The sequence below is a fragment of the Capra hircus genome, chromosome 3 (genome assembly GCF_001704415.2).
Source record: "Capra hircus breed San Clemente chromosome 3, ASM170441v1, whole genome shotgun sequence".
Lineage (NCBI taxonomy): Eukaryota > Metazoa > Chordata > Mammalia > Artiodactyla > Bovidae > Capra > Capra hircus.
The window spans coordinates 38,107,812-38,121,176 of NC_030810.1; the positions used below are offsets into that span (position 1 = coordinate 38,107,812).

The 13,365-nt window shown below is 34.2% G+C and overlaps 1 protein-coding gene across 6 annotated transcripts in view; it reads left to right on the top strand.

Moving 5' to 3' along the window:
• Positions 1–13,365, top strand: part of ATG4C (autophagy related 4C cysteine peptidase) — a 101,157-nt gene that overhangs the window by 39,673 nt on the left and 48,119 nt on the right. For 4 of the 6 annotated variants that reach the window (XM_005678322.3, XM_005678321.2, XM_005678324.2 and 1 more), the window contains 2 exons: positions 943–1,026; positions 11,925–12,158. In XM_005678322.3, the coding sequence (XP_005678379.1) occupies positions 943–1,026; positions 11,925–12,158 (318 nt within the window). Of the gene's footprint in view, positions 1–942; positions 1,027–3,599; positions 3,619–4,217; positions 4,311–11,924; positions 12,159–13,365 lie in introns of those variants that run through there. The other 2 variants (XM_005678325.3, XM_018045046.1) reach the window with 2 other exon arrangements.

Consider the following 13,365-nt stretch of genomic DNA (forward strand, 5'->3'; position numbering starts at 1 on the left):
AAGAGTCAGACACGACTGAGCGACTTCCCTTTCACTTTTCACTTTCATGCATTGGAGAAGGAAATGGCAACCCACTCCAGTATTCTTGCCTGAAGAATCCCAAGGACAGAGGAGCCTGATGGGCTGCTGTCTACGGGGTCGCACAGAGTTGGACACGACTGGAGCGACTTAGTGGCAGCAGCAGCAGTATATTCTGTGATCTTATCCCTAAATTACTTCATTGGAATGTTCAAATATTTTAAACTTTTAAGTTATCTAAAATGGAAGGAAATACAAGAAATTGGTAATACTTATTGCCTTTTGGAAGATGGTTGGTGTCAAGGAAACTGGAGTAGAATTTTTAACTTTTAATTTTTATACCATGAGAACATTGTGATCTGTTTGAAAATAAATTAAAACTAAAATGTTTTCTCTGTTATGGTCTTTAAGTGGATAGAATGTGGTTAAAATACTTAACTTTATTTTAAAATATTTAATGTAAGTGCCCTGTATTTTCGGAGAAGGCAATGGCACCCCACCCCAGTATTCTTGCCTGGAAGGTCCATGGATGGAGGAGCCTGGTAGGCTGCAGTCCATGGAGTCGCGAAGAGTCGTGTCCGACTGAGCGACTTCACTTTCACTTTTTACTTTCATGCATTGGAGAAGGAAATGGCAACCCACTCCAGTGTTCTTGCCTGGAGAATCCCAGGGACAGGGGAGCCTGGTGGGCTGCCGTCTGTGGGGTCGCACAGAGTCGGACACAACTGAAGCGACTTAGCAGCAGCAGCAGCAGCAGTAGCCCTGTATTTTCAGTTCATTGTCAACATATTTTTGCTCCACTTGTAAAAGATGTATGTCTGTATTGAGAATTCGTGATTTGAAATGAAATAAAAGAAAATGCTGCTAAACTTTTAGTCTGAAATCCCTTAATTGCAAAACTGTCTTTCTCTTTGTCTTATTTAGGTTGGGTGTTGAAAACGAAGACATATTTTAGTAGAAATTCTCCTGTATTATTACTTGGAAAATGTTACCATTTTAAATATGAAGGTAAGCGCTAAATTTGTAATCCATTTAAAAATCTTTGTAGAAACTCACTGTGTTATTTTCATTATTCTGTTTCTAGATTAATCTACATTTGACATGTATCTTTTGTTTTTCACTTCCAGTTATTTTTATGTATTTAAGTGGTAAAATACATATAACACAAAATCTGACATCTTCGTCATTTTTAAGTGTACAGTTCAGTGGTATTAAATACATTCATAATGTTGTGTTACTATCATTACCATTCATCTATAGAATTCTTCATCTTGTAACACTGAATTTGGTACCCATTAAACAGTAACTCCTCATTCCTCTCCCTTATTCTTGTATTTAAGGGAGTGTCTGATGAGGACTGCCAGATTTATATGTGTGTGTTTTAACTCTGTGTTCTGTGTTGTGATTTTTGATGGCCATTTTGCTTTGTCTGGCCACCATTTGGTTTAGACCTGCTGCCATTTTGTTAGAACTTGATTTTCTTTCCCTGTGCCTTGAGACCAGGGCTCTCAGAAACACTTATCTAGACTATTTCTAACTCCTGAGACTGAGGGAAAAGGGGAAAAAGACTTTAAAAATTTTATTTATTTCAACTATTTTTTATAAGCTAGTAAATTTTATATTGTAATATCTAATTCATGACTAAGAAAATGAAGCTAGATCTTGCGCTGTCTAAATATGTCTTGGTATGTCTTTGTCTCTGGGTAATATTTTTGAGGTTAATTTGTAAATGAGCTGTATTTATTTGGCTTAAAAAAAGGTAAGCACTTACAAATCAAATAATTCTAAATTAAACAATAAATTCCAGGTTCATGTGAACTGGGAAATATTCAGTATTAAATACCTGATATTAATGTTTGTTTGTTGACCTATCTAATATAGACATGTCTTAGAGTAATTAACATTAAGTAGAATATTTTCCGGAGAAGGCAATGGCACCCCACTCCAGTACTCTTGCCTGGAAAATTCCATGGACGGAGGAGCCTGGTAGGCTGCAGTCCATGGGGTCGCGAAGAGTCGGACACGACTGAGCGACTTCCCTCCCTTTCCCTCATTCCTCTCTTCCTTTCAGCCCCTGGCAATCTGTATTCTACTTTTTATGCATATATTTTGGCATATATCTTTTAAGAACCTGTATTTTATGTAACACATAAAATATGGATAGAAGGTTAACTATGCTAATTCCTAACACGTAAAATATGTTACATAAAATACTGCCATGTGGTTTGAGTTTCTTGTAAATTCCTTGAAATTAAAGTTCATACCATTGTACTCCATTTATTATATTCCCTCATAGTTTTGGACTTACAGTATGAGTGATAAATAAATATTATTTGAATTGATATCTTGATATTTTTAATCAAATTCTCTGATAATTTTAAAGTATATGATAATAATTAAAAGTATACCTTCTAGTTAACCTAAAAATGGTAAGTTTTCCAATTTGTAAGATGCTCCAATTTCTGAAACTGTTTACTGTATTTGATGTTTCTGAATTCTTACATATACTCATCCTTTCTGTAATTATTGTGTATTTTCTTTTAATAATTTATACCCTTTATTGAGTGCCTACTATGTGTCAAGCATCATGCTAAACTTTGAGAAATGTCTTTAATTCTCACAACAAGCCTACAAGGTAGATTTAAGTAGGCTCAATAGTAGTATAATATTCTGTTTATCACATTTGAAATATTTTAATGCTAATCTTTTCTTCCTTTGTATATCGTTATGGACTCATAGGTTTTTAGGTTCTATACTGTGCATTGGTCAGTCTCCACCAGTAATCTTCTTATGGTACTCAAATTAGCCAGTGGAAATTTCTTTCAGATTGGCTTATCTGTCAACAAATGCTAATCAATTTTTGGAAATTTCCTATTTTCTTCCATAAGTAGGTGTGCCATGCCCACTTTATACTTTTCAGCCTCAGATATGAAATCAGCCATTCCCAATGAACTCTGGTTTCTTGTGTAGAAAAAGGTGTCATTGTGGAGATAACATTTCTCCAGGCCACTTGAGTGGACAGAGCCAGAGAAGATAAATATTTTTTCTTTTCTTTTCTTATAGAGCCGTCAGTGTATAATAGTTGTTTCCAATCTAGTTCTGATGGATCACATTCCCACTTAAATTCTTGATTTTTTAATTATCTTTTTCTATTATGTAAAGATTTTCTAATAGTTTTTTTGTTTTGCTAAAGATTTTGGTCAAATTACTTTAACCAGAGTCACTCATCTCTCATTATTTATTGACATTTATCTGATGGATAGTTTGTTCAGTTGTTTCAATTCCCTTTAAGTTTGAAGGTGTTGGCAATCTGTTTCACAGATCTAAGTGCTTAGAAAATGGTGTCTTCCAATCACAGTGGTTTTATTTTGCCTCCCTCTGACTTATCTACAATGAATTAATTTGTGATGATAAATAAGTATAAGATTCCTATAAGGTTATAATCTTAATATGATTATACTACTTTATGCAAAGTCTGTCCTGCTTTTTCAAGGTTTTAAATTTATCTTGCTACCTTTCTTGAACTACAAACTTATATTATGCAATTTTTCTTTCCCAGAGTTTGGTATCATGCTGTGCATTGTTAAGTCAATGTTCATGGTATGTAAATCCAAATGGTCCTTCCAATCAGTATTATTTTGATAAAATACCAAAATTTCATAAAGAATTAAGGTATCTGTAAGAGAAGCAGTTAAGGATTTTATCTTATTTTAAGAAAGCCTCATTTCCCCTTAGATACCATGTCCCCTAGGATTTTTTAGATTTTCTCTTAGATGGTTCAGAACACGATGGGTCCAGAGAACATTAAGGAAAAAATGTATGTGTGATTATCTCTAGCATACCAGTTCTTTCTTAGGGACCCAAAGGATTTAACAATAATAACTGGAGATAAGGCGCTCTCCTTCCTAATTTTGGGGCTGAGGAATGCCTATAGACAATCATTCTAACCTATGGACAAAAAAAAAGTACATGGAAGAAAGGGGAAAAAAGTTTTTAAGAAGTAGAGAGGGTAGCACAGAGGCTAGGAAATAATAAAAGTTTTTTTCTGAGCTGAAACCAGCCCAGGGTGGAGCTTTGCCTAGGGATCACTTTATAGAACAGAAGGAAGGGCATGAAAGTTACATTTCAAAGGGTCTTCTTGGATATGGTTTTGGTTCTTGTGCTGTCTCTGCTATTTTCATGGATCTCTCTTATTCCAGATATTGCCAAGATTATGCCCAAGTGTTATGGAAATAAGATCCCACAATGTGGAATTTTTTGAAACATGACTTTTTGCCATTTACTAAGAAAGGGTATGTAGGAAGAAATTAATTATTTAGAAGTACATTGCTCAATTTGGACATTTTCCAGATCTTGTTCTGTTATTTATTTTTAATTCCATTGTGTTCAAAGAAAACACTTTTATGATTCTAACCTCTTTAAAGTTATTGAGACTTGCTTTATGGTCTAAATATGGTATAATGTTCTAAATATGGTAAATGTTCTTTGTGTGCTTGACAAGAATGTGTATTCTATTACTGAAATGTTCTAAAAGGATAGTTAAGTCAAGTTGGTTGAGTTCAAATCTTTATTCTTGCACTGTCCTACTTGTTAAGAGCGATATTGAAATCTCAGACTGTAATTGTGGATTTATCTATTTCTCCTTGCAGTTTATTAGTTTTTGCTTCATCAATTTTGAAGCTCTGTTATTGAATGCATAAACATTTAGAATTGTTTGGTCTGTTAATGAATTGACCCCTTTATAATTATAAAACCCTTATTTATCCCTGCTGATATTTTTTGGTCTGAAATATACTATCTTATATTAAGCTTTCTTTTGCTTAGGGTTATATGGTATATCTTTTTAAATATTCTAAAACATTTAATCTATTTGTCTTTATGTTTAAAGTTTGTTTCCTGTAGGAAGTGAATAGTTGAATCTTGCTTTTTTATCCAATCTGATAATCCCTGCCTTTTAATTATGTTGTTTAGACTATAGGCATACTTTGGAGATAATGTGGGTTTGGTTCCAGACCATTTCAATAAAGCAAATGTTGCCATAAAATAAGTTGCACAATTTTTAAAATTTCCCAGTACATATAAAGGTTGTATTTACACAGAATAATAGTGTAGTGAGCATTCAATAGCATTATATCTCGGAGAAGGCAATGGCACCCCACTCCAGTACTCTTGCCTGGAAAATCCCATGGAAGGAGGAGCCTGGAAGGCTGCAGTCCGTGGGGTCGCTGAGGGTCGAACACGACTGAGCGACTTCACTTTGACTTTTCACTTTGATGCATTGGAGAAGGAAATGGCAACCCACTCCAGTGTTCTTGCCTGGAGAATCCCAGAGACGGGGGAGCCTGGTGGGCTGCCGTCTATGGGGTCGCACAGAGTTGGACACGACTGAAGTGACTTGGCAGCAGCAGTAGCAGCAGCAGCATTATATCTAAAAAATAATATTGTTGTTTAGTTACTCAGTTATGTCCAACTCTTTGTGGCCCCAAGGACTGCAGCACGTCAGGCTTCCCTGTCCTTTGCTATCTCCCAGAGTTTGCTCAAACTCATATCCATTGAGTCAGTGATGCCATCCAACCATCTCATCCTCTTTCACTCCCTGTCCTCCTGCCCTCAATCTTTCCCAACATCAGGGTGTTTTCTAATGAGGTGGCCAAAGTATTGGAACTTCAGCTTCAGGATCAGTCCTTTCAGTGGATATTCAGGATTGATTTCCTTTAGAACTGACTGGTTAGATCCCCTTACAGTCCAAGGGACTCTCAAGAGTCTTCTTCAACATCACAGTTAGAAAGCATCAATTCATCAGCCCTCAGCCATCTTTATGGTCCAACTCTTACATCGGTACATGACTACTGGAAAAACCATAACTTTAACTATATAGACCTTTGTTGGCAAAGTGATGTGTCTGCTTTTAATACACTGTCTAGGTTTGTCATAGCTTTTCTTAAGGAGCAAGTGTCTTTGAACTTCATGGCTGCAATCACCAATGCGGTTATTTTGGAGCCCAAGAACATAGAATCTGTCACTGTTTCCATTTTTCCCCCCATCTATTTGCCATGAGGTGATGGGAACAGATGCTATGATCTTTGCTTTTTTAAATGCTGAGTTTTAAGCCAGCTTTTTCACTCTCTTCTTTCAGCTTCATCAAGAGGCTCTTTAGTTCCTCTTTGCTTTCTACCTTTGGTGTCTTCTACATATCTGAGATTATTGATATTTCCTCTGAGAATCTTGATTCCAGCTTGTGCTTCATCCAGCTTGGCATTTTGCATGATGTACTCTGCATATAAATTAAGTAAGCAAAGTGACAGCATACAGCCTTGATGTGCTCCTATTTTTGAACCAGTCCTTTGTTCCATGTCCGGTTCTAACAGTTGCTTCTACATACCTTAATTAAAGATTACTTTATGGCTAAAAAGTGCTAATCATCATCTGACAATGCAAGGTTGTCAACAAAGCTTCAGGTGTAAAAAATTCACTATTTGCAAAGCACAATAAAGTGAAGAATAGTTAAACAAGATATGCCTGTGTTCACCTTTTATATGGTTATTGATATAGTAAAGTTTGTCATCTCATTGTTTACTTTCTGTTTGTTAAATCTGCTTTGTTCCCTTTTCCTCTTTTCTACCTTCTTTCAGAATATTTGAATATTTCTGGTTTCTATTTTATCTCTTTGCTGGCTGATTAGCTATAACTTTTTATTATGTTGTTTTGCTGGTTACTTTAAGGTTTTGTATACATCTTTAACTTATCACTGTCTACCTTCAAGTGGTATTATATCAACTTACATATAGTATAAGAACCTTGGAGTGGTGTATTACACTTCCCTCCTCCTGGTCTTTATTGTGCTATTGGTGTCATATATTTTATTTATTTGTGTCTTATACATGCCACAGTACATTGTTATTGTTTTTGTTTCAACAGTCAATATCTTTCAATATATTTAAGTGGTAAGAAAACTTATGTATTTGCTCATGTATTTATTTTTGGTATTTCTCATTCCTTTGTATGAATCCATATTTCTGTCTGCTAAATTTCATTCTTTTTCTGCTTGAAGGACTTATTTTAACATTTCTTACAGTGCAGGGGTGCTGGTGATGTATTCTTGCAGCTTTTGTATCTCTGAAAGAGTCTTGCTTTTGTTTTTGAAAGATATTTTTGCTGAGTATAGAATTTTGGGTTGATGGTTTTTTTCTTTCTTTAGCTTTAAAGATATTGCCCTTTTATCTTCTTCAGTTCAGTTCAGTCACTCAGTCATATCCGACTCTTTGTGACCCCGTGAATCAAGCATGCCAGTGGAAACAGTGTCAGTCTTTATTTTTGGGGGCTGCAAAATCACTGCAGATGGTGATTGCAGCCATGAAATTAAAAGACTCTTACTCCTTGGAAGGAAAGTTATGACCAACCTAGATAGTATATTGAAAATCAGACATATTACTTTGCCAACAAAGGTCTATCTAGTCAAGGCTATGGTTTTTCCAGTGGTCATGTATAGATGTGAGAGTTGGACTGTGAAGAAAGCTGAGTGCCGAAGAATTGATGCTTTTGAACTGTGGTGTTGGAGAAGACTCTTGAGAGTCCCTTGGACTGCAAGGAGATCCAACCAGTCCATTCTGAAGGAGATCAGCCCTGGGTGTTCTTTGGAAGGACTGATGCTAAAGCTGAAACTCCAGTACTTTGGCCACCTCATGTGAAGAGTTGACTCATTGGAAAAGACTCTGATGGTGGGAGGGATTGGGGGCAGGAGGAGAAGGGGATGACAGAGGATGAGATGGCTGGATAGCATCACTGACTCGATAGACATGAGTTTGAGTGAACTCCGGGAGTTGGTGATGGACAGGGAGGCCTGGTGTGCTGTGATTCATTTATCTTCTTGCTTGTTTTGTTTACTGTGAGAAATGTGATGTTATTCTGATCTTTCTTTGCGCATAATGTCTTTTTTACTCTTGACTGCTTTTAAGATTTTTTTTTTCTTTATCACTAGTTTGGAATAGTTTGACTATGATGTGAAGTGTTGGTGTTTTCTTCATGATTGCTTGGGCTTTGATGAATTTCTTGAAACTGTTGTCTCATAGCTTTCACCAGTTCTGAATTTTTTTAGCCATTTTGTCTTCAAATATTTTTTTCTACCCTCCCCTCTCCTTCTGGATCTCCAGTTGGACACATATTAGCAGGAATGAAATTGTGCCACATCTCACCAATGTGCTTTTATTTTTTTAAAGAATTCTTTTTCTTTGTGTTTTAATTTGTATAGTTCCTAGCGCTTTGTCCTCAAGTTCACCCGTCTTTTGATCTTTTCTTCAGCAATATCTAACCTGTCATTAAATCCCAGTCAGTATATCTTTTATGTTGGACATTGTAGTTTGTATGTCTAAAAATTCCAGTAAAAAGATTTGTTTCTACTTATCTTTTTGAACATATTTAATATTGTTGTGGGGTTTTCCAGGTGGTGCTAGTGGTAAAGAACCTGCCTGCCAGTGCAGGAGATGTAAGAGGCATAAGTTCAATTCTTGCCTGGAAAGATCCCCTGGAGGTGGGCATGGCAACCCACTCCAAGACTCTTACAGCATGGCAGGCTATATATAGTGAATAGAGCAGCATGGCAGGCTGTAGTCCATAGGATTGCAAAAAGTGGGACATGATGGAAATGACTTAGCACAGCACAGCACAATATTGTAATATTAAAACTCTTTTAATGTCATTGTTTGCTAATTCTAGCACTTTTGTTAGTTTGGGTTCAGTTTTGATTGACTGAGTATTCTCTTTTTGGCTTGTGTTTTCCTGCCTATTTGTATGCTCAATTGATTGCCATACATTGTATTATTTACCTTTTGGGGTGCTGGATATTTTTGTATTCTGAGTATTGCATTGTGTGATTATGCCACTTTATTAATCCATTTTACTTGTGGTGGAGATTTGGATAGTTTTAAGTTTTTGGCAATCAGTAAGAACCCTGCTGTGAATATTTTTGTACATGTGCTTTAATGAACATGTATATGGATTTTCATACAGTATGTATACCTGGGGATGTAATTGCTGAGTCACAGGGTATTGATATGTTCAGTCTCAGTATATAATACCAGATAACTTTACAAGCTAGTTGTGCTAATTTATATTTCTGCTAGGTGTGTATGAGAATTCTGCTTGCTCTCAGCTCACCAGTACTTGGTATTTTTCATATTTATTAGAGAAACATTTTATCTTAATTTGCATTTGTTTGGTAACTGATGAAATTGAGCATATTTTCATAGATATTTTTCCATTTAAACATGTCTTCTATTAAATTGTCTCTCTAGATTGTCTTCATATATTTTGGATATACATCCATTTTTGAATATATCTACAGGAAATGTTGTCTCCTACTCCCTTGGTTACTTTTTCATCATTTATCTTTTGAAGAGCTCATAATTTTAAAGAGTTCATAATTTTAATATAATCTGGTTGACTTTTTTACTTTCTTAAATGGTTAGTAGTTTTTGGATTCTTGCTCACTTTAGGACATGATTTTCTCTCTAGTGTTTTGAAGCTGTCATTTTGTGTGTGTATGTTTTCTCTCTGTTTTTTTTTTAAGATCAGCTCTTTGTCTTTTGTGTGGGCTTCATTTTGTTCTACTCAGAATTCATATATTTCTTAAAATCTGAGAAAATTTCACTCACTTTTAATTATAGTTTTTCTCTATTTTTCCTGTTCTCCTGTACATCTTTGACAAGCTTTTCTGTTATTAGTTTTTTTTTTTATGTCTCTTAATTTCTTTGGTTTTTAGATATTTTATGTTATTTTGCCTCTCTGTGCTGTGTTCTAAGTAATTTTTTTAGTTTTTTTGGTTCCTTGATTATCTTCTGAGCTATGTATAGTTTTCTATTTAATCTATACCAAATTTTTATTTTCTGTTATTATTATTTATTTCTAGCAGTTCCTTTTGGTTTTCTTTTACATGTGCCTGGTCAATTCTAATAGTCTGTTTTATGTTATTTGTCCAATTTTTTTGTTGGTGAGAAGCAGACTTTCCCTGAGCTCACAATATTACTAGTGATTCTCTTCTCTTTCCTCTATCAGCTTTCTTTCTCACTCTTTTAGTGGTTCTTTTAGGCATTCTCATTCTTCATAAACCTCTGCTCAGAAGTCTGTTCCATCATGGGAAACAAAAGCAAAGCAAAACAAAATTTAAAAAACATCTCTTCCTTTGATTCCATTTGTCTTACATTCACCTGACAAATGCTTATTGTGCATCCTATGGACTGAACTCTGTGTTAGGCACTGAACATTCAGAGGTCCAGAAGATAAACACATTTCTTCCTCTCTGGTATACTTGAAATCTGGATGCAGATGTAAATAAAAAAATATTCTTGATATAACTAATACTGTAAAAAGGAAAGCCAGTCAAAGAGTGGAATAGAAGGAGCAGTATTATAGTGGAAAGTGAACAGGACAACAAAGTTCATTTAATACTAGCAGTTACTAGCAGTTCTCCAATAATATTTAGAGTAAATATTAAGAGGGAGACTAGACCTTAAAAGAATAAGGAATTAGTCACTTTGTCAAGTTAGAAAATTAGAAACTATGTGTTTGGCAAGCCACAGGATAAGGCATGATAGTTATGTATTATTGTATTCAATTTAAAACAAATTTAAATGTCTCCTAAAGTAGAAACTTTTGACATATTTATAGTGCCATATTCAGTTTCCAGGCATTTTAGTTTTTATTTATAATTAGATTCAAGGTTTAGTATTAAGAGAAATTCATTGATAAAAGAGGCTTGGCATGTATTCTTTTAATTATTAAAACTGTATGCTACAATTTAGCTCCATTAAACTGAATATTATAAAGTTGGGGTGATTATAATTTTTTCAGAATGAGCTTGAAGAGGGATAGATGCAGAAAACATGAGGAATAAAAGTGTGATAAACTGCTTTAACATCTTGCAGAATGGCATTAAAAATTAAACTCCTTGGAATTGAGAGTTATAGGCAGATTTATTTACCTATCCATCCATCCACCCAAACCAGCCAACATTTATTAGGATCTGTTTGTGCTAGGTACTGTATGCATGCAGAAGCTGAAAAGATCTGGAAAGATCAGGGAATGTTAGTTCCCTGGTGTTTTGTAAATTATTGGGCAAATAGTGACCATAGTTTTTACATAGAAATTGTATTAGAATCAACTTGGAAAGGCTTTAAAAAATTACATATGTGAGTGGCAACAATTAAAAAATATATTTTAACATGATCGGGTGACATCATATTTAACAATTTTATTTGTTGTTGTTGTTCAGTTGCTCAGTCCTGTCTGACTCTTTGCTGCCTGATGATGGACTGTAGCACTCCAGGCTTTCCTGTCCTTTACTGTCACCTGGAGTTTACTCAGGCTCATGTCCATTGAGTTGATGATGCCATTAGCTTATTAGTTTTGGTTTTATAATTTGAGTATAAATATTCCTAACAATAAATACATCTATATTTTATTTGAGCTAGTTATCATATAGTTATCATATGATTATATACATTTTTTACATATTGGCAAATCATGATATTTTATTTGCAAATCTCATTTTAGAGAGCGCTAATATCTATATATTGAGCCAAGTGAGGCAAAAAGGAAACCTATTTTTATGTTATTTCATTAGAGTTGATTATATTTGGAATATAGAATGTTATTATTAACAACAGAATTACTGATAATACCTTATATTAGTTAGTACCAAAGTGTACAAAACATTTCCGCATTCATTCTCATTTGATTTTCATAACAGTCTGAACAGAATGGAAGATTTATCTTCATTTAAATCTGAAGAAAGAATTGGATTGTGCCATACTCCATATGAACAGTAATGGGAATATGTTACCATTACTGACATTTCTTTGTATATATTTATATATTACTTTGTATTTTTTTTTTATATTTGTATTTTGTAGATGAAGATGAACTCTTACCTACAAGATCAGGGTGCACAATAGAAGATCATGTGATTGCAGGAAATGTAGAAGAATTTCGTAAAGATTTCATTTCAAGAATATGGCTTACCTACAGGGAAGAATTTCCTCAAATAGAAGGCTCAGCTTTGACAACAGACTGTGGCTGGGGCTGTACATTAAGAACTGGCCAGATGCTATTGGCTCAAGGACTCATACTACACTTTCTTGGTAGAGGTAAATCAAATTTTTGGTTTTGGGAGTTTTATTGTTGTTGTTTAAATTTAAGACTAGCTTGCAAACTGAATGGAATTCCCTGATGTTCATTTTCTTGACTCTCTGATGTCTTCTGAAGTTGAGCCTAATTTAGGAAGTAACATAACATCTTTGCTGAACTGGGCCAGTATGACTTTATCTTTCATGATTCACCTTTCCAAAATACAGGTTGAATGTAAATATTATTCATGGCTACCACTATGAATTAAGTTCAAGTTTTAGTAGTCTTTGGATTTTTTTTGTTTTTGTTATTATTTAGTTCTTTTCAGTTGGACTCTCTGGATTATCTGCAGTTTGTAAATTCTGGCAGCAATGACTGAGCAGATAATTATTGTGCAGTTAATATTTTTACATTAAAATATTTTTATATTATTTAAATCTTAAGAAATTTTGTATTGGTTTCTTTATTTTTCACTCTATATATCATCAGTAATGCTTTAAAATTATTTTTATTTTTATAAATATGGCTATAATCAGTTAAATTGGTTGTTATTTTCTATTGATAAATAAAGTCATCATACTTTTAAGACTCTCAAAAATGTCATTGATACCTAACTTACATATATCTCTTTTTTCTGATGTGCCACCTTTCTTAACATTTCCACTAGTTTATTGTTACGTAATATGTACGTTTGTAGGAAGATTTTAGTTTACCATTTTAGGCTATCGTATCTGGTTACTACTAAGTATCATTATATTTTTTTAGGTGTTAGATAATTTTCTGCAATGCCCAGCAAATATTTAATAACCTTTCTGTAGGTATTATTGATGAGATCATTTAGAGAGAATATTTATTCCAGAATGGTGTAGATATTGCAAGGAAAGGAACTTTTCAGCTTTTCCTGGGATGCTTTATTTGCAATCATGGACACAAATTGGAACACTTTTCACAGTCCTGACTTGGCCTCTGAACCTGTGACTCATTTGGCTAACTTAAAATTGCATGAATGTTTGGGGACTGTCTTCTTATTAAAAAGAGTGAGGTAGTGATATAGTTGATTTTGTGCAGGGGATCTTTGATCTCTAAGGGCTTTATTAACTTCATTTACCAGAGAATTGATTACTCCCCAAAGAATAATTAAATTATTTTGAAATGAGTGTATGAGAAAAAAAGACCTTGAAAAGAAATATTAAACTTCCATGGTCAAACTTTTATTTTAATGTATAA